This window comes from Ciconia boyciana, chromosome 1 (genome assembly GCF_034638445.1).
Source record: "Ciconia boyciana chromosome 1, ASM3463844v1, whole genome shotgun sequence".
In the NCBI taxonomy this organism is placed as follows: Eukaryota; Metazoa; Chordata; class Aves; order Ciconiiformes; family Ciconiidae; genus Ciconia; species Ciconia boyciana.
In genome coordinates this window covers 73,037,774-73,062,915 of record NC_132934.1, presented here as the reverse complement: position 1 = coordinate 73,062,915, position 25,142 = coordinate 73,037,774, and the positions used below count along the sequence as shown (strand labels likewise).

Genomic DNA, 25,142 nt, shown 5'->3' with positions numbered 1-25,142 from the left:
CTGCTTATTCTGAGAGTTTTAGCCTGTTGTGCATGGCCATCTCCAAATGTTCTTCATATAAAACCAGTAATAATAGCAAAGACTCTAATTGCTCCTACAAATGACAGGCACGGTTTGAAGAGGGATGCAGTATTATCAAGTCGCTACACCATAATGGCAGCGTAGCTGTAAGGTGTTCTGAAGTTCAAGTGCTCCACCCAGAGCTTGCTGCATTTTGGTAATAGCTGAAAGGACTTCTATAAATAGCTTTTAACAGTTCGTTAGTAAAAATGTTTCTGAGCTTTGGATCCAGGTGCTGTATAAAATTTCATTATCCCTCCATTACTCAGTGTAAATGTAATGCTTAAAATGTAACAATGTTAGTGGTACACATCCAGATTTGTTTCTGCAAAGCAAGAGCGTGACAAAGAAAGTAGCTTTGTGTTAATGGGTTTTTCCTTAGTCCTACAATATCCTGTGCCACCAATTTCCTATGCCAAATTCCCTCAGCATCGTGCCAAGAGTATCATTTTACTAATTGACCGTAAAAGCCAAATATAGGTATTACCTCGTTATTCTCTGAAATCTACCATACATTTTCCAGGTGCTGCCTGAAAAATTTGGTTGCATATGAACAGGGCTGATCCCACAGCTCTGAAGTTCCCTCTGCCGTGTAGGATTTCCTGCATCTGAGACACACGGAGTTCTCGCATGCTAAAAGACCTATCTTTCAGCAAAGCGCAAAGCACTGCAATACTGGAACAGCAGCCCCAGAAGGTAAGGGGCAGTAAATACTGCAGGCAAGCAGACTATGCTTCATACATCTCCTACGTATACTAGGCCTAGCTCCTAGTATATAGTATATAATAGCTTGTTTTGGAGCTCCTAGGAAGCAATCAACAGAGGCACCAAGTGCAGCAAAGAACTGTGGAATGTATATGCACATAGCTGAATGCTTTTTCCAACTCAATTAAAATACTAAACAGCCGAAAGGGGTGTATTTTAAGTTCTGGAATCCCTGCTTCATTAGAGCGAGGTATGTGTAAGCAGAGCGTTAGTTTTACAAGTTCCATCCCAGATGCACTGTTTTGTCATAAGCAATTAAGGCCTATTTGTAGAATTGTACTTAACATGGAAATGTTACAGCTACAGTATTACCTATGAGGATACACCACGCTGTGGGATGTCAAGGCTTGGGCATTAAGTTCCAAAGCAGATCTCTATATGAGCACTTCACTTTTGCTAATCTCATATTTAGCATAAATCCTTAAAAAAATGAATTTGCTGATCTGATGATTGGAGCTGATGACAAGAGCTGAAAGCAACTTAATGCAACTGGTAAAAAATTTCTGGTGAAGTTATAGGTTGCTTCCCCTTTCAAGAGAGGCATGTGGTGGCTTACAGACAGAATTCAGCAGTGCAGTTTCAGTTTCACTACTGACCTGAGTCAACTGAGTTGATGGGGTAATGTTTGTTCTATTTAAAAAGAAGATGCATGATAAATGCATGTCTATTTATACAGGGAAACTGAGAAGCATTAACACAAATCAGTATTCCTAGAAAAACTGAGTAGTCCCACTTATCCTTTTTAAATAGTTCTGTAATAAAACTTTTCAATACAAGTGCAAAAGTCCAAGCTAAATCTAATCATGACAGACCACATCCATTAGGAAGCCGGCAACACAGGTGTCAGTACTGAATGCGAAGAGTCCATTTTCCACTCTCTCAAAAGGAGACAAAGATGAAAATAATTTCCTTTTTTTTTTTTTTGAAGAATATAAATAGTTTCCTGGCCATAGTTCATCCAAGAAAGGTGTCTGTGATGAATAAGTCTAATTTTGCTAACATGAAAGCTTGGCAATGAAGATTGGGACAGTAAACAAAAAAGAAAAAAAAAAAGGCATTTTCAGATCTCCTCAAGCTAAATGACTGAAAAAAATCTCAATTTTAAAGTTTTCTTGATTTTAAAGTTTTCCTAAGTTACATTAGCTATGGCATTTAACATTACCACTGAAACAAAGTTCATTCTTTTAGTAGAAAGCTTATTTAAACAGGTATTTCCTGACTACAAAGAAATGTGGACTGATTTAAATGCTGGTAAAGTGCTGAAGCATTCACATTGGTATCCTATTAATTTCTTTAAACACTTGTATAAACAAATATGCTTACTTCTATTTCCATTCATTAAGTAGGTAACACTACAGGTAGGAACATGTAAATCTAGCATAACTCATGCTTCCTAACTTGAGTCCTGGAAGAAATCACCTCCTAGGACAAGGGAAGAGAAGCTATGTGGGGCTATTTCTATAGAAAGGAAAAAAAACATTTTGTAATTGTTACATTTCTTCCACCCTCTTTTTTTCCCTCCCTGTTTGTCATGCCTCAGTCATCTATGTCTTAAGCCATAAAGTCTTTGGCCCATTAGACCATTCCCTCCTATGCATCACTAAGAGATCTAGCTCTAGTTGCCTATTACCACGACTGAAGCATCAAGATTCATTTGCACCTGAGCACTGATGCTCATACCTTAACTGGGTATCTGTTTTGTAACAGCTTAGGTGTCTCATGTAATTCAAATGGCTATTATCTTGCTAGTTGTGGAGAATGTGCTTGATAAGCCAATTAGTCCTTTCTCTTTGTATTTGGATAGAGAATACATTACTTGCAAGCAAATCAATACCTGTATTTGTTTTGTTTTCCGGTTAGTTTATATTCAACGTTGCAGATAACTTTGTCTTGCCAAGCATTGTCTACAGATGTTTCTTGGAAAAATAACTAGAATACATATACTTAGAAAAATATTAGGAAAATGGCAGGAGGGGTGGGAAAAAAAGACGTACTTCTCTGTAACTATACACACATGAAATGTGATCCTTCTGTGAGCTGTGTCTGTGTAGATGGAGCTGGTGACAATGACGATTCTGGTGAAGAAGGCAAACTTTTCACTGCAAGTCATACAGCAAGATAAATAAGAATACAAGTTACAGAAGGCATGATTTCAAGCCATAATAAATATAAGCTTGAAAATCACCATTTCAAACCATAATAAATATAAGCAGAACCAAATGAAAGTTACATAAGTAGACTAAAAATCTGATCAGCACAATGAGCACAAGTTCAGGGAAGAGCATAGCTGTTCTCAAGAAAGGTCATTACTCAGGCCTATAATTGACTACTAGAACACCTAAGGAACAAACAACAGACACATGAATGCTGCTGATGTGTTATTTCTATTGCAAAGAGAGAGAGAGAAAAAAAAAAGTAAAATTTAACTAGTCGGCATACTCCCAGACCCACCTTTATATCCCAGCTCAGATTAACTAAGCATTTTTTATTCTGCTGAGCACTATAAAATGTATTTACAAGTTCTGGTTTTGATTATTAAGTCACAGAAAGGATTGCTGACTGCACTACAAAGGTCCAGGTCACCTTTTATATCCATAAATTGAACCATTTGGCTTACTTAACCATTCCCATCACCAAATATCCTAATAATGTCTTAAATTCTATCTTCTTCCTTCCTCCTCCCCTATACACTCCCCTTCTTTTTTCTCTTTACGAACAATTTCGCTTTACTCCAGCCTTCTCTTCTTGCAGAGCAGTACACCACCAGTCGTTTTACCAGTCAGCTGGTGTCTTCTCTTTCTTCATCTTTTCTTGCTCCTGAAAACATGACCAAACTGGGCTCTTTTACTTGCTAGTTCAAAATCTACTAGATATATAGGAAACTCTCAAGGATTCCTCAATCTTGGGCATACCTGAGGCCATCCATTAGCAAGGAGGGAAGGATAAATAATCTATACATATCCAGGACTGAGATGCTGTTCTACAAGATGAATAGGGAAGGATTTTCTCCAAGCAACAACTATAGTATGACTCAATTTCTGGCAATAGTTATTTAATTCCCTGAATTAAATGCACGCATAAGATCTACATTAAAATCTCAGAAAAATGGAATTTCTGTAGTTGTCTGCTGGGAAACTATTTTTCTCTACGTTATAAAACCATACACTTGACATCTAGACTAGCTCAGCACTTTCAATTCACAAGGGTTTCAGAGCATCAAAAGACAGGATCAAAATGAAATAGTTTTACATATGTACTGTATAAGCTGTGCTTCAAACTCTTTTCCATACCTGCTGTTGCCTGATTTCCTTTTGAAGACTGTGCTGCTAATTCAAATGAAGACATAATCCCTCCTTGTTCTTGAACACTAACTACTTCACTTTCTTCTGAGCTGGTTTTGGGTTTGTGGTTTGTAACTGTGGTCACACTCTGCAAGCTGGTTAAAAAAAGCACAGCGTTTAGAACTCACTCTAACTTAATTTCAGGTGCTAACCGCTAAGTATAGGAGTTACAATTTAATTTTCTTCTGTTAATAGAAAAAAGTTGCAACTTGCAAGTTTGTGTAATATAAATTAAGCACATATTTTGAAACCCTTCTACCTTGTAAAGTTAAGACTTTAAAAAAAGAAGCACACTGGAAACTGAATTCCTTTCCTTTACATACTCATGCAGTTTCCTTCTGTGTGGTATCTATTTTGCTGGTAGTTAGGTGCTGTAAGTTATGACTTAATGTAAGAACTCACTTAGGATCTGCAGTGCAACTTACAATAAAGTTATGAATCCTTAAAGAGGAATATCCAAGACACAATATTCCTCTAATTCTGCAATACCCCAAAATAGTGAAGAAAAAGTTAAAGCAGGAGATACAGAATAAATTGTTTAGTCTGCTCCTGAATGTGATGTTTTCCTAAATATCAGTGGTAAAGAGCTTGCTACAGAAGCCCTGGCTGAAGCTTTCATAATAAACTGATACAAAGCTTGAACTGACATTACTAAATACATTTTGTATCCTAAAGCAAGGATTATGAACATGTTACGTTTATAACTGGGGCAATACTTGAAAATAAACATTGCTCCTCCTGCCAACTCATCACCTCTTACTGAACCCCTGCAGTGGTTAGGTTTCTCACTAGATTTCTTTATATGTAAACCACTCAAAAACATATAAATATACCTTATAAGTATTTACGACAATATTTCATTAGTTGCTTGGTCCATTCAGCTAATAAATACAATGTGCAAGTTTAAAATAGCCTCTGAACATCTTGTTTTATTTTTACCTTATATCACCATCATGTGTTTCTTCCAATTTATTTTTCTTTTCCTTTTCTGTTTTCTCTTCGTTACTCACTTCTTTTGAGTCAGATACAACATGTGCATCTGATAAAAGATCATCAGTTTTTGTCAGCTATAAAAAAATTGAAATCATGAAACAAGAGGCTGTAACACATACTAAGTGGTAGATAAGAAATACAGTTTCAGGAAACAGTTTTATTAACAGACAAATTTTGCCATCATGTATACTTGGTAACTCAGAATTACATAATTTAAGAAATTTTTATCAATACCTTTCAGGTTAATAGAGTTATCCTGAAACTTATACCAGAGCAAATGGGCAGGGCTTGGCTTAATAACTTCCAGAACTTATCTGAACTCTTGGGACTGCAGCCTGCCTATTTTTTCATGCTATCCCTCTCTTCACAATGCCAACAGAGATTCCAGCTACTGGAATATATTGCTGATAAGTCTGAACACTGCTCTTAAAGGTCTGATTAGATATAACCAATAAGTGTATTACATAATTTTCCTTTAAAAGATTTGCATACTTAACAAAGCAACAGACTCTCAATACAAAGTGTTTTTAAAGAATAACAATGGATGTTAATTGTTTGATTTTATACCATTCTCCATCAGACATATGTTTAAAAAAGCTAAATATAAAATAGGAAAACAAAAGGAAAAATGAGTGAGCAAAAAACCAAACCAAACTATAAGCAGGATATGATTACGTAGAAACAACTCCAGTAATCTATTCTTCACAGTCAGTCTGCTTTTGGTGAGTGTTCAGGGCACCGTAGTACCAGAAACACCAAGGTAACTCACTGCGAAGTGAGTCTGAGACTATTTCAAGACAGAAATCAATCTGGTGACTAAATGGCACAAACCACAGTTACTGCCGACTTCCATATACAAATTGTGTCAGCTTTATTCTGCTTCCTATAAACTATTTGATGCACTAAAGCCAGCCAAACAAAAAAGTCAGGTGTATTAAATGGTTGTCAAAATCTACGCTGGGATATCCTGAGCAATGAACAGATCAATGATTATTATTTAAAGATACATTAGTATTGGTTTTGTTTCCAAAGAAGTAAAGACTATAATTTTGTAATTTTCCAATCAATCAAGATAGTAACAGATAAAGTTAAGTAAAATGAAATTTAGGAAGACTATATACAAGAAAATTAAATTGCTCAGCTATAGACAGATCTGATACAATTTTGCACTTCTCTATAGAATATTTATTATATCCAAAAAGATATCTTAATCTTCCAAGCAAAAGGAACTGGCTCAGTTTCCCACACTCTGCTGTTTGTGGCTCAAAATATTTTTTTACTGCAAGACAGGCTGATGAACAGTTCAATAAAAGATAGTTTAGTACCTCTTTAGTAAAACCCAAACTATGCTCTTGTTCTCCATCATGTTTTAGTTGTGCTATTTCTTCTCCAGGACTTTCATTATTTTGTTTCAAATTATTTTCTTTACTGGTGCTCTCTAATTCCTTCAGGTTACCAGACACAGTATCATCCTTTTTTCGATTCTGTGGAACAAAATTGATATATAGATGTATTCTTAAAAAAGTTATCACAGTCTCAGTTCTGAGTCTTGCGCTGTCCTCTGATAAAAAAACCCCACCAACAAACTTAAAAATCCTTAAGCACACCACACTGTAATAAGGAAAACGGAAATTGTTAAGGACTTGGCCCCCCCCGCCAAATCTGCAGCATTTCTATGAGTCACATTTATATTCTGAAATTCCATTCATATTTAGCTCAGTCACACACAGCCTTAGGACCATTCTTATTTGCATTCATAAGCACTGATTTTTTTAAAAATAGCTTTTCCTGGTTAAAAAAAAAAAGATGGATAAAAATCTGCTCTCAATACAAAATTCACAGTGAACCTGTGTGCACTTTCTCCAATTATTTTGGGTATCTTCCAAGCCTATGCTGTTAACTGATTTAACAGAGGGCAATGTAGCATCTGATAATGGCAGAAGGCATTACTTACTCCTGGAAAAAAACAAATCCATTGCACAGAGAATCATTTAATATAAAAATTTTGAGGAAGGATGGTAGAGGTGGCTTAAGATTGTGAACTGCGAACTTTATGTCGGCAGAGTAGCAAACTGAACTGAAGTGAGGTTCATATAAGTATTATCAAACTAAGTACTAGGGCTGAGAAAAATAGGAGCCATGAAAGCAGTAAATCTTGTGGCTGAATTCTTGTGATTTAGCACATGCACTCTGTTAAGAGGAAATTCCATGTAAGTCAGTTCACAAATCAACCTATTTACTTTCCTAACTAAAGTATGCACCCATATCATACACTTGTCCCAAACAATAACAATTGTGAAGCAACTTCCTTTTGTATTTTGCTAATCACTTAAAAATTACACAGTAGGCTGTTTATAAAATCCTTTTTTTCCTCCAATTCTTAAACGACCAAAGCCCAGCTGAAAAGACTTCCATTTAACTTCCAAGTTAATACCACTGCACCATTTTTCTGTATAAAAATCAATAGGCACAGAAACCATGCTTTTAAAAATAAGAGCTATTACTACAGTGTAATACCTCATTTTGGGGCTTTTTGCCAAATAGCATTCTGGAAGAATTAAAGTTGTGATAGAAAAAGTGATTTTGTAGCACGGACTACTAGCTAAGTATTAAATTCAGACACGTTCTCACTTATTCTATAAATTTCTTATCTCATCCACGTATCACTGATTTCACACAGAAGACTGAAGAACACACTGACGTGAACAAAATTCTTTTGAGTTCTGTATAGCAAGTACTGCTGGCACAGAGGATTTGGCCACTTCCCTCACTCTGCTCCCAATGTGCTGGCTAACCAGGTATGATACATACATGCCTGCAGCTTCATCACCTTGAGGTAGGAAATGATACCATAGGAAAGTGGTAAAGCTCAAACACCTCTGTAAAAACTACAAAAAGAAACATCTTCGAGGCTTTGCTTTGCACATCCTCTTCTTGAGAAAGGCAGTGTTAATCACTAAAATATTTGTAGGAGCCCCCTTCATATATAGCATTCATGATGTCATCCCAAATACAGATGCTCTAATGCAAAGGCAAAACTTGAATTCAGTGTCTTCTGGGGATCCAATGTTGTTGAAGGAAAAGTAACTTTTGTATAGCTCTGAAGGCAGTTTAGCATGCTCAGAAGAAAAAAAAAACCCAAACCTAAAACTTATTTGTAAATACGTGACTTCTTAACAGTGCAATGCATTTAATTTGGTTTTGTAAAATCAGATGTTAAAATGTGTACAAAACATAAAAAAAGGCATTTCCATGTCAGTGTAAAAACAAAACAAAAACCGGTGTGGTATGAGGAAAAAAGTATGCCAGAAGATTAAAAAAAAAATAAAAAAGAGATAATTCCATTAAGCTACTGAAAAAGAAAACTAATTCCTAGCAGTTAGAAAGTAGTAGGCTGTCTAACATCCACTACCCTGAATCTATTTGATATTTTTGTCCTGAAGTGGTGTGGGGTTTTTTGTTTGTTAGTTGGGTTTTGTGTGGTTTTTTGTTTGTTTGTTTGTTTATTAAGATGTATATTCTGGATAGTATTTCTTGGTTAATGACAAGCAGTTATATCTTCCTCCTCTCTCCCCACCCATAACCATTTAATAAACTCACTTTTTTGCTTTAACTGTTTAAGAATGAGTGAAAACAAAAGTGAGGTTTCTGTTTTTATGTATTTATGGGCTCCAAAACCACAGCAAAAGAGCACCAGTTAAGATCTGTCATCATAAATATACATTCCTACCTAAAAATGTTACAGATGTTTGAATATATTACATGGCAGAAAAATCTTCATAATTTATACATCAGCTGAATCTGATGTATAAATCCTGACACATCCCTGACACTGTATAAATCCTGACACATCCCTGACACTGCTTTTAGTCACAAAGCTTGCAATTTCATGCTGTTTGCTAAATTTGACAAAAAAACCCTGTTAACAAACATCACAATGCATAATCAGACATATGTACATTTGAACTATTTATTTTCCAAAAGGACAAAGAAGTGACTTCTACTGTCATTCGGTATAAGCATGAAGATTGTCTTCTCCCGTTCTCTTGTGTATAGCAGAGAATTGTGACTGCTACTCTATACAAGCAGTCTCAAATAGACAACTATAGTGTCATGCGATTTTGGAAAAAGAACAGTTTTGTAACTTTTTTTTTTAACTGGACACATTAAAGTTTTTGAATAACGTGGGACCCACCTGTGCCAATTTGAATGGATTATCTCTGACAAACGACAGACTTTGTGAAGGAGACTGGTCTGAAACGCCAATAATATTGAGTCCTTTTCTCTTCTCTCTCAGGCAAGCTTGTTGGTGTCTTTTTATTCTTTCCATCTGCTCCTCCACAGTCATTCGAGGCCGTGTGCTTTCTGCAAGACACAGCTGCTCCACTGCACTTCTTGGTCTTTCCTTAAATGGAAGGAAAAAAAAAAGTTTTAAAAAAGCAAGATTCTAAACTGTTTAGCTTATCAGAAAACATCACCTAACGCTTTACTAAAAAGCAGAAAAATAGTGGGCAAGTAAAGATCTCCTACGTATGTGAAGAAAGTACAAGAACCAATTATTAATAAATGAACACTGAAATTCAAAATAAAAGGAAGGAATAATTTGCTTTTTTGAACAGTGACATTACCACCATCAATGATAAACATTAAGAGAATAGGTAGAAGGCTCTTAAAGCCTTCCTATCAAGTTGAAACAATTTACCAGACGTTAAATGACAGGCAAACACAAGTTACTTGACTGAGACAGAAACATAATTGAAATTTAATGATCCAGGATATTTACACCAGTTGATCTAAGAGTGATTTCTGCCTTTTTATTTCAAGAAAAACTACAGCTGGACATTATCTAACAGCAAGTGCAGGCTGAAACATAGTGAATTTATCACCACTTAAAAATCTGTAATTCTAAGCATTATATTATTCCCAAAATAACAACCATCACTGTACCTACTCTGTTCTTGAAATTCACTGATTTTCAGATAGATCTGTACTTTGTATGACAGGAAAAAATTTACTTTGGGCTAATCAGCTGCATTCAGTATATTCACAGTAACTGATTTCACTTCTGAAAAGTGGTATTCTTTCTCCAGTCAGCATCCTGTGAGTTTCTCTCTCCTCTCTCATTCTTCCTACAACTTCTCCTCTTCTATTCATGCTGTAACTATGGCAAAAGTTTTCCTCCCTTTTGCATGAACTACATGTAAACGTCTGTCTTCAACCCAGAGACTACAGAACTCTCTAATATGAAACTTCAGGCTTATTACCCAGATATTGCTTACTGCATCCTTATTTTCTGTCCGCTTTAGGTATTTCCCAAATAATTTTAGTAATAAAATAAATAAAACCCAGTATTTGTTATACAAGGGCTGTTAAATTGCCCCAGAAGCCAAATACTAGTCCTTCAAAGTTTTAACTTAAGATGCTTCATGTCCTTTCAACTCAAGCCTGAACTTCAGTGGCTTAGTAGATTTATCATTACCATTTAGTTCTTGCCCAGTTTGAGTGTCTCTATGCAGTTTAACATACACGACCTTTATAATTTTGTCATTCTTTCTACAGCTGTCTCCATTAACTTCGTATAGTATATTTTTATAACGGTGAATTTTTTTGTAAAGAAAATTAAAAAGATAACTACAACTTTTGAAGTAACTACAGAAAATAAACTTATAAATGAACACATCACTATCCATCAATGCTTGAAGGTTATTTTTAAGTACCGTTCTTAAGTCTATCTTCTTATTCTTCCTCAAAGTGACATAGGATGCTATTGTTGAAGACTCTGGCGTTGGTGATTTGGTTCTGGGTGGTACAACTCCCACAGGAAAATGTGAGCCTGTGAAACAGTAAAGCAATATACTAAGTGCTATGCAAAACATCGCCAAAACAGTTTATTGTTTTCTAGAAAATATATGTTGTCAGCCTTGGAAACTATTCTTCAAAAGGGAGCAAAGATCTTAATGCCTATCACGTCTGTTAAGGTACGCAGGCAGATGACTTTCCCCATGGGAAACTACTTGGCACGAGAAATCGGTGGACATGAAAATATAAACATAAATTTTTTTTCTGTGAGAAACAGACACAAGTTAGATAGCACTGTGTGGAATGGCTAGATTTCACAGAGGGTTAAGGGGGAATTACGTGAAAGATGGCCAAACTTCACAGGCAATCGGACGTCAGTACTGGGAACTTTTTGTGGAATAGAGTTTGCAAGGCCAGCAGAGTGCCTAGCTAACCATATCAGTGCTACCACTTAAGGCCAAGCTTACCTAGATAATGGTGTCAAAGATACAAAATTTAGCAGAAGTAGGACCAATGAACTAAAAGTAATGATGGGTGGGTTGTTTATTTGGGAAGAAACAAAGGCTGTGAAAGGGATGGGGCAAGGTGGATGGGAAAGAACAGGCATGGAATAATGGGGAGGAGGGGGAATAAAAGGGGCCAGCTTTACATAAATAAGACATTTGTCAGTATGCTTGTCTGACCAAGCCCCATGCCTTAGCATTGCAGTCTGTCCTATCTTCTTATTAACTTTATTCTTAAGTATTTTCCATGTGAGCATGCTTTCCCTTCAGCGTATGAGAGCGTGAGAGATGCTAGTGGTCTTCAAGTGAGGCTAGCTTGCCAGTAGGAGACAGCTACAGAGAGATCATACATAGGTCTGGGGGACAAAGACAGGAAAGACTGCAGGTCTGTGGGCTGGCTACCAGAGGGACCGTAAGTCTGGACTTGCTACCAGGAGGAACCTTTTGTCTGTGAGATGCTAACGAACTTAAGACAAGACTAGATGGCAAGCAGAATACAAGGTGTGGGAGCCAGCTGTTCAAGAGACCTTAAGTCTAGGGTTCAGATACTGGAGAGGCCAGAGGTACTGAGAGAGGACTGATGGAGATACCATACATCTGGCCAGCTCTTGGAGGGACTCATTTGTGTGTGCACACACACGTGTGCTCATGTCTGTATGTGTATGAGATCAGCTAGCAAGCTTTGAGCCTGGTTAGCTGGCAAGTGAGAAGAGGATCATGCTATTTGTGGTGTTTCAACTTCATGTGAGTGCTGGTCTTGTTTATGCGGTGCCTGTAACAGCTCTGGTCTCAAACCTGTTTGTGTTGTCTGTTGTGGTTAGCTGCGGCTGTGCTTGTGCACAGGGGGACTACGTCCTCAGCCTTGCAGCTCGCTGTACTTAGGGACAGGGAACCGCAGCAGCCAGGCTCTGTCTGGTTGGGAGCTGAGGATATTCTGTGTCCTCATGTCCACTACATTCAGCCTCTCGTAACAATACCCACCACTAGTTTTTCTACTTAGAGAAGCCCTGCCAAAGTGTAATTAAACTGGTAGAAAACTGAAGTAAGTTAAAGCTTACCAAAACATACAGATATAATTAAATAACACATGCTTCATTTTTCCTTCTTAATACATGCAGGAAATCAAACTATTAAAAATATTGTTTCCTCACTGATTTTGCCTAAAATTAGATATAATGTCTTTGTTGATACCCAAATTATTTCTCCTTGTTCTTCCTGAAGTTGCACAGATTTCAGAGGATATATTGACTTGGTGAAGGCTCAACTCTTTCTCCAAATTGTTGGATAGGCTGACAAAATAGTCTGGAGGTATTTGAATGCCAAATCCAACATTCAAAATAAAAACTATAAAGCAATAGTTTGGGTCTCCTTTAGATGTAAAAAGGATAAAACACAGCAGAAGTCCATTTTATTTTTGTGTCACCTTTATGTACCACTCAGGTCATAAATATTCCTTTGCTTGCAAACAGCTGTAAGGGTTACTTTACATAGTCCCATTAAAATGTTTCTCTTTGACTGTTGACATTTGAAAAGAGAGGGAAGTGGCTGACAGAAGAAACATGAGAAGTGTCTAGTACAGTAATGTGCACAATGAACTAGAAAAACTTTTTAATTCCCTCTGAAATTTACTATTTTTTAGAACCATCCTCAATAGGAAACTATATCCTTTAAGTATAACTTCTTAAAACAGCAAGAAAGAAAAATTGCAGAGAAGAGCTGCCTTTGAGTTTGTTTCCTTTTCACCTTATAAACTGTTAAGATAGAATGGCATAAAAATGTCTGTTGAAACAGCACATAGTTGTAATGGCATACGCACTATATAAAAAAAAAAACCACAACAGGAGTGGTTATATTTTTCCTACTGCATGGGGACTGTTATTATAAGTGAATGCATAGGACAAGAAATATCCGTTAGAAAATTCACATGCTCAAAAGTGTGGACCAGATGATAAAACACAGCTATGATAAACCCACTTCACACTGTTGTTTAAGAAGATAAAAAGCCTCTTGCTGCTTGCTACCACTGCAGCTATTCTCTCCCCCAACCCCAAATATTATTTACATTAGAAGAATCTGTATTATTGCTTTCCCTTACTGAGGACTGTTTTTCTACAAATGGACATAATAAAATTACTTCTGTCTTTACAGAGGAAGATAGAAAGCAGACTGGGGTGCTCAAAAAGTACTGGTTTGCTTTATATAATCAGCACAGGCTTTCTTATATTGTCTTGACAATTACTTTCCCTCTTGTCATAAATTACTATAAACAATCTGGAACACCACAGGTCAATAAAACCTAGGTATGTTGTCAGAAAGGCAGCTTCCTCAAGTTAGGCGGCTGCGGATTAGCAAGTCTCAGGCTAAACCTTGCACTTTTCACCACCATGTTAAAAGAGATTTAATATCTGTCTTAAGTGAACATTATACCTCAGCAAATACCATAGTGAATCTGAATTGACTAATTGTCTGGTAAGTGCAAACTTAATTATATCATATATCATAGGGCCATTCACATTGTTTACACCCAAACTGTATGCTAACCTTAGTTTTAAAAACCTCCATTACTGTTTTGATGAAAATAATATCCTTATATGATCATAGTTCTTGGTCAAATTCTGGTATGGTTGCACCAGCCTGCTATGTACATGCTTAGTGAAACTACCATAACAGAAGGCAGTGATCTTGCTGGCACTGGAAACATCAACCGTTAACGGTAAAAAAATGGGTAAGTTTAGTCACTTTTTCTAAAAGCTCTTAATATGGTTTTTGGGAGGTGCTCAAACTGCTTTTCCTGAAGTCACCTTTAACAAACTATTCTGTGTGTTTTAACAAACAGAATTGAGAAGCACTTCCTGGTAAAAGACTCTACCAAGCAATTAGTACCTTTTATGGAAGCTAGATGAAGAGAAGAATCTAAAGCATTTAGCAATTGCAAAGACCTTTATTGTCTGCACACTCCAAGGTCATGATCATTATTCCTATTATATCAGAGGACAGAAGGCAATTCAACAATTACAAGATTAAAAAAAGAAAAAGACATTGTTTCCCTGCCTTATGAGAGCCTGAAAATTCTGTGGTGCTGCCTTTTTGGACGTTCCAGTGACATAACATTGGGAGCTTGATTCAAAAACTGAATAATTGTTCAAGGGCAAGAACATAAAATGGGTAATTGTTCAAGGGAATGGTGTGTGGGGAATGTGAGTGATGTGATTAGACATGGTGTCAATAAGGATTTCAGGGTTATTGGTGAGTGTAATGTTTGATTTTTCTGCGGTGTAATTGACTGAAATCTTTCTCGTCATGTAATTAATTCATTATTTTATCGTGGAAGCCGTTTCATCATATTAAAAAATGGACAGGCTACAAAAATACGAAGGATGATATAGCCTCTATAACACAGTTAAAGCTTTGTATTCCTCGTGAAAAAGGCTGAAATGTTGTAAACACCACGCCTGGGGACAAACCTTTAGCTGTAGATTCTGATTCTGAAATTTGTTCTGTTTTTTCTTCACCATTAGACTCATCCACTTCTGCTACTGTAGTTAACTCCGGTTCACTCTTATAAAGCCTATAATCAGGACCCTGAGGAATGACAAGTTATGAGGTAAATAAACAGGCATTTTTGTACAAGTATTTATGTCTTAAGACTCAAAACAGTTATTCTGTGATGACTCTGCTCTCACTTTAAGACAATGTTACATTGTTCAAATGCTATTGCAGCAGTATTTCTTTGTAGTTAATTTCAGTAACAAAATTTGCAGACTTTCAGAAATTACAGAAAAAAATTGCCATAAAAATGTGGAGGGTGTTTTTTTTTTTTTCTTTTAAATGATCTTCAGGAAAAAAATTTGTATCAGGCTTCAGCAAAAACTGATTCTGAGCCTAGAGTTTTTTGAGAACTTGTGAGTAGAAGAATTCAATTTTCTGAAATTTACTCAGATACAGGCATTTAAGTCTTAAGACATTTTATATATGCGCAGAATATGTGACAGGAAAATGTGAAGAGCAATAAATGGAGCTATAAACAAAACTAAGTAGCCAAAAGTAAAAACGTAACACGAAAGTAGCCAGATGACAAAATAAAAATTGTGACTATGCAAAGGAAGGGGGATGCTTCAAGAACAATGTGGCAGTTTAAGCCACTTACACAGTAAGATCCATTTCTCTGATATCCTTGAACTTGGTGAATCTTCTTTTCTTCTGGCAGATGTACTGGGCCCCTGCTATAACAGAGCAAGGAGCTGCTATCACTGGGCAGAGGGGGGATTATGGGAAGATGCTCTGTAAAGTCATAGGACCGAGGGAGTGGAGGACGAGGTGGGACTACTTCCTCTTCCTAAAGATTGTAGAATAGTCACCTTATTTAGATGTGCACACCTGTTACAATTATTTATAACTTAAAAAGAAAAATATATTACCATAGCTACACCAGCTATAGATTTTGGAATTAAAGGGACAATGTCACACTAGGAAAAGAAAAAAAAGCCAAGACAGCTTTATTTTCTTTGGGTTTCTTTGGGGGTTTTTTGTTCTTTTATTTGCTTTTTATTTTATTACTACCACCTAGACTGAGACACTTCAAGAGTTTAATTATTCAGCTTATCAAGATTTTCAATTCTAACACCTGCACTTTCTGTTAGACATGTATGAACTCTCTGAATCATTCTTTTAAAAATTAAATTCAGTATCTTTTTAAAGATTTGTTATTAAAGTAGACTTTTAGAAAGTTCTGTAAGCCAGATCTATATTGCATAAACTTTAGACAACCATGACAATGTCCCTTTAAAACTGTAACTTCTAGCCAGATTTTCAGAGGAACTGAACATTTGGGAGCTCCCACAATTTCAGCTGTTCTTGTGGGTGCTCTGGCCATCTGAGAACCAGGCTCAATATGTGAATAGACATATAAAGCAATGTATTTCTTCCCATGAAAAGTGTGGTGGGTAGAAAACAAATCCATAAATCAGGGTTTATATTTCTAGGGTAAGAGCCTAGGGAGAGGAAAAGGTGAGAAATGGAAGAGAGAAAGATACCGGTGAGAATATAAAGACACAGAACAAATGAAAGCCCTAGAATTACTAGTGGAGATATCAGTCTTTAAAACTAATTCATAATGCAATATTTTCACAGAAATATACTGAGTACATACTTCAGATATCCTTAAAACAATTATAATAATGCTCATTTTTATCATATGTATATAGAAATTCAGTGATGCTAAAGTGGTAAATATACTAAAACCATACCTCATTTTTATATTTAATAGCTGAAAAGGTCCTTGATCCCATGATGCCTGTTTGAGGGAAGCGGGAAAGGCATAGAAAGAAAGAGAAAAATTGTTTTCAATAAATAGCTTTTAAAATATGAATTATAACCTGTTGCTATCAAACAAATACACAACTTAAAATAGATGATTGCTTTCTTCTTTTCTCAGCAATTGTACCATCTTTTCAAACATACAAAAGCAACTATGGAGCTTATCCTTTAAAAATGTATATGATCCAATCTCACTTCCTACGAGATAATCAGTTTACCTGCCTCTGAAGAGCTTCTTTGCTGTTTATGTTTACTTAAACCCTCCATGACATCTTGAATTCTCCACAGTTCCTTCTGAATCTGAGCACGCTGTATGCCTGCTGACTCAGTCTGCCAGTAAACAAACAGCATATATAGGTGATAAATTAGAATACATTGCAAGTGGAAAAAAACCAGAAAACCTTTTTCTTTAGACTACACTGCATATCCTTTCCCAATGAACGAAAATAAAATGCAGTAATGACAGACACTCTCCTTTCCCATAAAAATGCAACATTTAAATATTGTCAGAAAAAAAAGTATAAGATTAAGTAATTTCATAATGTGTCAGTTAATTTGACACCAAGTTGCTAGTTCAAACTCCACTTAAGAATAGAATTGTATCTACTGTCTCCAAAGAAAATCCAAGCAAACTTTGCACAGGAGGCCTACATACGACGAAAGAAAAGGAACCATCAGTTCCAACCCTAAAATAGGTGGAGATGAACATGGTGTTTGCATACTAGCATATAAACTGTGGGCCTCTTTGCATTCATGGCCATGCATGCTTTGGACTGCATAGCACAAATTTCTCAGCTCTTGGGCTTCCTTGTAATCTCCCTTTCATAGCTGCATAGAAAATCAGTCCCTGGAGCAAATAGCCTTTAATGCCTCCCAGCATGGACCACACCCATCTGCCTATTCCAGATAATGTATGCACATCTGTGTGTGTGTGTCTCTCACAGAAAGATCTCCTTAGAAATTCAAAACTTATACTAACTAACTGTCCAATCCTCCACAGCACAGCGAGATAAGATACACGTCAGAACTCTTCATATGTAAGACCTGAAGCAATGCTTAGAATATTTTTTATCATAATTTATTTTGATAGAATGATTTAATTACATTTTAAAATATTCAGTTAAATGGAAGGATTTGTGTGAAGATTTACTATGACTGTCATAGCAATTAAGGTCTGAGAAAACTACTCCGTTTTGGACACCATCACTGAAACAGAAAGAGGAGGCTTCCAGACACAGGAAAACCAGTGCTGTAGCTTCCAAAAAAATAGGAAAAGCTGAAGACCTCCTCAGAACTTACAAACTTTTCATTTAGTTTTATACCTTGTAAGTTAATGCACCACGTCCCCCATTTTTTCATTTGTGTAGCTTTTAAACAAAATCATAGAAAATGAAAGTGACTTAAATGTACTTGAAGACCTATACCTCACCTGAATTTCTCCAAGCCGATCGAGTTGCTCCTGCATATGGTTCCTTGTTACAGTTACATCATACTCCAATTTATCATATTCTCTCCAAGCTCTTTCCAGTTCCTAAGTATATAACAAACAAAGAATTACAGATGCACATTCAAGTAAAAAAAAAAGTATACTTATTTTTCTTTATTCAGTGGCATGAAACTTCAGGAAGCAATGCATAAATAGATATCAGCAATAAATAAATATGTATTTTAGAAAATACAATGTTTAAACAGCTTTTTGATTTTCTAATGATTCTGAATAGAATTAAAACAGCATTTTGTCTTTTCACAAACAAAAAAAAAGATAGGAGGCAAGGGCAAAATCTTCAGAATATGTCTTTATAGTCAGGCAGGCATGTGGGTCTTAAGCTGTCCTTCCACCGAGGCAGAAAACCCACAAAAATGGATGCAAATTTGTCTCTTTTATCATATAGAATACATATGTGTGAGTGCACAGCATGTGTGTGTATATGCAATGTATTATGCAAGACAAATGTAAGTCATCCAACCCTGCCTGTAAGGTTACCAGTGAATGCCCCAGGCCTGCTAATACACCATTATTTTACATATGTGAAACTACAAACACCAGAAGGGAGAAGGCGCAAAAAGAAAATCTTCTTTGAGGTCAGCTCTACCATCTCACTTTTTAAGCCTACATCAAGCAATTTACTCAATTTAGCATAAATTAAAAAGCTAATGAGGGAAAGTATATCTTGAGGATTTCCTTTCCCCTGATTCCCTTTTCCTTCTCCAACCAATTCCTTTTACAATATAGTCTAACTTTCAGACTAAAACCAGTATTTCAGGGCCTACTTGGTAACGATTTCACCACAGGAAACCACTGGATTTTGACACTGAGTTATCTTTTTGGATATATATGTAAGTAGGCAAAAATGATTCTTTACCTTGTAATTTCAGTGTAGAAACCATCATGAAGTAGAAAAGGACAGTAAATAGTGCATCCCTTCCTTTCCTTTGTTTATTTGTTTTTGTGTTTTTTTTTTTTTTTTAAGGTTTTTGAAAGTGCATAACTTGAAAGGTCTTTTAAATATAATGGCCCACTATTAAGAGAGACCATGACAGTATAATCTTTTATTCTTTTCATCCTGCAGCTGCTTTTTCTTAAAAAAAGTCACCCATCTGATCGAATATCTGATAAAGTTTGTGCTTGCTACTACTTTGCCATCACATAAAATAGCTTATTTGCATTATTTACTTTTTCTGCAATCCATTTTTCATATTATAGAGATGAAAATTACCACACCAATTAAAGTCAGTATGTACTCATTCCTGGCCAAAAAAAAAAGTAAAGAAAGACTACTCGATTAATATAGTGAAAAGATCACTTTCCAGCTGCCTTTGACAAAAATACAAGCAAGTAAAAGATAACTGAGTTTTGTTGGAATGTAATGAAAAATAACCAAAGACAACCCAATTAAGAATATGAACACAAAGATAATAATTTAACACTTCATTGAGTTTTACTGGCAAGAACGTATTACTTACTGCAGTAGCTCGCGATACTTCTCGACAAGTGCTAAGTAGTCCGTTCTGCAAGTCATCTCTCTGTAAGACTACATTTTGTATGGCTGCGGGATTATCTGCATTCATTTCTATCTCCTGACTCGCTGATAGCAAAGCTTGCTCAAGCGTGTACTATTATAATAAAAAGAATTATTTTTAATATTCTGCATCATTGGGCTGATTTTCATTTTATTTCAGTTACCAATGTTCTGATAATAAGCATATAAAATAACATCCACTTTAGGTAATAAATACAATTGTCCTACTTTCTCCTTGTGTAGCTGTTGAAGCTTCTCTTCCAGTGCTTGCACAGCTTTATCTTGTTCACATAAACGGCTAAGCTTAGCCTAGTATGTAACAGAAAATGATCGCAATTAGGATTTCATTTTTAACATCTTCAGCAATCAAAATAAAACTTGATCAAATCATTACAAGAGACTATATAAAATTCTACTGTGACAAAATATGAATTCTAAAACTGTGAAGGCATCAGTGTTGTATTTTCAAATTAACCTTAAGAAACCCTCTTAAGATATTATGAAATAAGTGTTATTATAACTTGAAACAGCGTGGCTCAAAACATGTAATTTATGATTCTACAGCTAAAGCTCTACAACTTAATAATAGGTATTAAATACCTAATTAATTTACATATTCCTAAGTATTATAAAGAATATGGCATACATTCACAGTCTTTTCCATGGTTTATTTCAGGTTTTTAATAGTTAGTTACTAATACTATCAATTTTCTGCTCTGTTTTACCTCCGATCGAGGCTTAGCTATGACTAAAACTGTTCCACTCCAGCTCCAGTTTGAGCAAATAACTGTTCAGTGCGCTCGCACCAATTTGAACCAGTTTACTTTTCCATTTGAACAACTTTTTTGTTTAATTTTGTGCTGCTCTGACTTTTTAACTCTAAGATAACACTGGAAGCCTGCTTTCTTTTTTACTCGTAAAATAACATCCCTTAAATTAGTATCTCTACTCTTAGTTGCATCGTGCAAGAATGACTAGACATGTATATGTATGCATAAACAGTATGACTATGTGTGTGTAGTTTTCACCACTAATTTTAAAACTGACTTTAAACATCAAGCCCCTTTTTCTTTAGTTACTAGCAACCCAATACTCTGAATGGTAACTACCCAAGCCAAATTTCAATTTTGGAATATCGGTCATATTTCCTGAGAAATTACATCTCTCATGCTTATAACTGAACTACAACTACAGAATTTTTCCCTTCTAAAGCAATTAATTCCTTTCTGGAAGCAATTCACCTTTGTACAGATACAATAGTTGAGATTTCAGCCTAAAATGTAATACTTCCTGCAAGTTAGAAGCTTATTACAAAAAGAATCTTATGCCCCTCAATTTCACAAAGCAACCTACATGAACTGTGTGTCAAACCCAAAAGTCAAGGGGGAAATAATTATCAAAATAGAGACAAATACCAACATTTCCAAGGAAGAAGAAATACAAATGACTTACATCAATATCCAGCTCTTCAGTTCTATATTTGTATAGTGTACCCCTACATTCTTCTTGTGTTAACTATAAGGAAGAATAATATTGCCATAAAACAACTTAATTGGACTATGAAAATGAAACTACTGTTCAGCTTAAGAGTTTTAATACAGAAATCAGCTTTTGCTTGAAAGTCAAACATACCACATTGAACAATATATTTTTAGCCAATATATATTAATGAAGATAAGTAAATGGAATGTCAAGCAGACTGTCAGTAGAAAGTTGCATTAACTTAACAGGCTATGTTTCTAATGCAAACTGGAACTCAATCAAACATGGATTATGTAGGAAGATGAAACTGCCAGAGTACACCTAGACACTTTTATGCACCATTATGTACATTTTCTTATCTGCATTCTAAATACAGGGACTCATTCTACTTGGAATTAACCATTCTAGGCCCACTAAAGTCAAGTGTATTCACAAAGAGGATATTATGATGTGAATCTGAAATCAGAACAGAATGACCTAAGTATACAAAGTATGTGTAAACTATCTTGTTACAGATACATGTCCAATAAATGCCGCCTTTCTGCCTACTTTTTCATATGGATTCCCTCCCCTCCAACAGAGTACTACCAGAAATGCCATAAATGGAAGCCCTTCTGTTTTATCTTTGGACCTAGGCTAACTTGTCTCCTCATGCCAGTTAGCATGTAAGGTATCCTCAAACTACTTTCATACAGCTCCTCACACTAAGTTCTTAACTCTTTCAGTCTCTGAACTGACCAGTAACAAGATTGAAAAATATTTTTCATGAAAAAAGGTAGCTCCCCATTTTAGAATGGACTGTCACATACAGTAACTACTTAATGTCCTATACAGCAAATATTGGCATAACAATATCAACCTTCGTATTCTATTTAATTAAAAGCACGTGTGCATTGAGTCCCAACATAGATGCTTTCCTTTCATGTATCTGTCATAATTAGGTCATCGTGACTTAATAGTACAAGAAAGACTATCAAAACACAAGTCCATGTTAAAGGACACTTATAAATAAAAGGACTAGGGAAGGGTTAATCAGACAAGCATTCCAAACAGACAATAAATCTTCAACACACTTAAGTGTTTCATTTCAAGACATTATGTCCACATACCTCATGCAAATGCACCTGGTGACAATTTAAAAGTATGTATAGTGTATTAAAACCACACAGTAACTTTCTTTGAAATGGACATTTTATGAAAATGAGTGTTGGAATATGAAAAAAGCCACAGCACTTTTGCACTTCATGAATGTCACAAAAATTAAGATACCTATTTAAACTCCTACTAATGTAAAGTTCTGTTTTTTAACTGTTGATTTTATCACAATGAGAGAAAAATGAGGAATGGAAATATTTAAAAAAAACCTCATAAACATGGCCAAATGTCTTTAACTTACAGAGAAAACCTAGTTATATTTCACAACAGAAAGATTTTACAAAAGAAAGATTATCCTCTATTAGATGAATACATCTTCCCAAGACACTGCTCAGCATTTTATATGGCTTGCCTGGAAAAATGTAATGTTAATTTTTCAAGCCAGTATTTTTTACACTTTTTTATTTTTTAAAAGAGACACACTTTTTTTTTTTGGCATTTCAACCTTAATTATAGCTGAGTTTAAAATAGCTTGCCAGTTCAGCATCCTTATCCCTGCCTACCTCCTAAAAGGAATATATTTTAAGTATTCAGAAAACGAAAACACATTTTCAAAGAATACTATACATGTGCTAATTCTTCTTATTAAAATCCTATCACACTTTTAAAATTGCTGCCAACTTCTTGCTTTTGTCAGCGGTACTAGTTTCCCATAACAGGCACTGCTGGAGAGCCACTTCATTTCAACATTCCTACGGCAACATTTTACGTAGACTTAACGCAAAAACTCTAAAAATATTATGAAACAATACGCCTCTGACAGAACAGCACCTCCTCTTCCCACAGCACATCCATAAATCAGCTTAAGGCAAAAAGTGCAGAACGCTATTGCATCCTACTGGAATTATGAGAGGAACTGCAGTAGACAAAATGCAATTACACATTACAAGCAAGGTTAACAACCTCATAACCCTGGAAAATGCATTATAAGAGCTCCAACGATCAAGTTATCGAAATGTATTTTATGCCACGTTCCACAAATGCCTCTCACCAAATCGTTCCTACGAATACTTTACCAGGACAGTCATTTCAGAGAAAGAGTGCCACCTACTGAACCACTGACACGACTTGCTGCTGACTTCTACACTTTTCCTCGACATTTGCCTACTCAAATACAAAAAAGTCTATTCGTCTCAGCCTGGAGAAATACACTGCACAGCTCCCAAGCATTAAAGAGCAGCACCCTGAATACCTACAAACAGAACTTACCATTTTTGAAAGGCAAACTGCACACGCAGAGTTTGGCCAAACATGTATCTTACATGTGAAAAGGTCAAGTGACCTTAATGCAACCTCCATCTTATGTTGGAAATAATTTGTCATCTACTTTACAGTCCCACTCTACAATCCCCATCTCCATCAAATGCCAGTACCAGATGAATCACAGAAGTGGATAAAGCCATCACAATGGACACAATATAAGATGTCCTTAGAGGGAAATTTCTTCCCAAATAAATGCAGATTAGGGAAATCTCTCTCTTGAGACATGAGGGGTTAAAGCTATTTAAGCAGTCAATAGTAAAAACATTTAAGTGACAGTATAATTTAATTACCTTATAAGCTATTCTCAGATTCCACTAACCATTTTGATTCAATAAATATATGGCAGGAAATTTCACACCCTGAGAGCACACTAAGCATCTCTGCGAGATACTGCACTTAGGAAATTAAAACAGGACAATCTAGGACATTTTGTGGGGAGCACGGGGTTAAAGTCAGACTTCCAAGAGGCTTTTTTTTTTCTTCTTCTTTTTCTTTTTTTAAAGTACTTCTTACCATCAGGAAGCAGGGCAAATGAGCATTTAGCCCACAGTAAGCAAGATTCTCCTCTAATTTTGCATAATGTGACAGATAACATTTCAAATACAAATTGGAAATACAAGATTTTTAGCTCAAATACAATCATCTCGTGTTCATAACAAAACCTGAAAAATATTTCTACCTACAAATCTCAAAATCTAACATGCATAACAGTTTAAACGTATGCAGCTGCTATAATAATAATAATAATAAAAATAATAATAATGAAGTTTCCCATAAATAAGATCTCCCTATCCTTAGGAGAGCAAAAAATCAAGGACTATTACTAAGAACAATTATCCAAGCAAAGACCTGGATGTTAGCTTGTTGCACTCAGATTATCGGTTTTCTACCTTTAGGGAACTCACACACGTAAGAGGAACTGAGGATAATTCTACTTTTTAAAATCAGCACGTACTGCTTTAGAAAACAAGATTAACACTCCTCACCTAGTATTAGAAAGAAACAAAAACCCCAAGGTAGAAATGGGTCCAGGCTGTAAAAAGCCTCTATTTTTCTTGTCTCTACATATGGAATCATTGCCCTGGCTTATGCTTGTAAATTTACAGTACAGTCTGTAAAGCAGACTGATGTAAGTCAAAGTGATTTAAATAACTGTGAAGATGTAACAAATCACAAACACAAATGTCTTATAAATAGTTTCAACACATTTGAAATAGTATATATTTTAGCTATTTTACTAAAGAACTGTTAATAATTACAAACAAACAGGAAGCAAGACACCTTAATTTTTAATTAAATACAAGCTTTTCTTGCTTTCCTTTGCCTAACTCTAAATGAGCTCAGTCATAAAACTGAACTGAATAAACTGAAGCAAAGAAAGATCCTTTTCTCTACCCGCAGGAATGGTTACGGTCATCAGAAACTAGTTTATCATTTTGACAAGG

The 25,142-nt window shown here is 35.6% G+C and overlaps 1 protein-coding gene across 14 annotated transcripts in view; it reads right to left on the bottom strand.

Annotated features, from left to right (window-relative positions):
- Positions 1-25,142, bottom strand: part of PLEKHA5 (pleckstrin homology domain containing A5) — a 176,954-nt gene that overhangs the window by 3,155 nt on the left and 148,657 nt on the right. For 6 of the 14 annotated variants that reach the window (XM_072874326.1, XM_072874363.1, XM_072874380.1 and 3 more), the window contains 14 exons: positions 21,250-21,312; positions 20,026-20,106; positions 19,742-19,891; positions 18,207-18,308; positions 16,996-17,107; positions 16,708-16,754; positions 15,609-15,797; positions 14,926-15,043; positions 10,877-10,992; positions 9,355-9,564; positions 6,485-6,643; positions 5,106-5,233; positions 4,116-4,261; positions 2,840-2,924 (listed from right to left, as the gene is read on the bottom strand). In XM_072874326.1, the coding sequence (XP_072730427.1) occupies positions 2,840-2,924; positions 4,116-4,261; positions 5,106-5,233; positions 6,485-6,643; positions 9,355-9,564; positions 10,877-10,992; positions 14,926-15,043; positions 15,609-15,797; positions 16,708-16,754; positions 16,996-17,107; positions 18,207-18,308; positions 19,742-19,891; positions 20,026-20,106; positions 21,250-21,312 (1,706 nt within the window). Of the gene's footprint in view, positions 1-2,819; positions 2,925-4,115; positions 4,262-5,105; positions 5,234-6,484; positions 6,644-9,354; positions 9,565-10,876; positions 10,993-14,925; positions 15,044-15,608; positions 15,798-16,707; positions 16,755-16,995; positions 17,108-18,206; positions 18,309-19,741; positions 19,892-20,025; positions 20,107-21,249; positions 21,313-25,142 lie in introns of all 14 variants that reach the window. The other 8 variants (XM_072874334.1, XM_072874447.1, XM_072874454.1 and 5 more) reach the window with 5 other exon arrangements.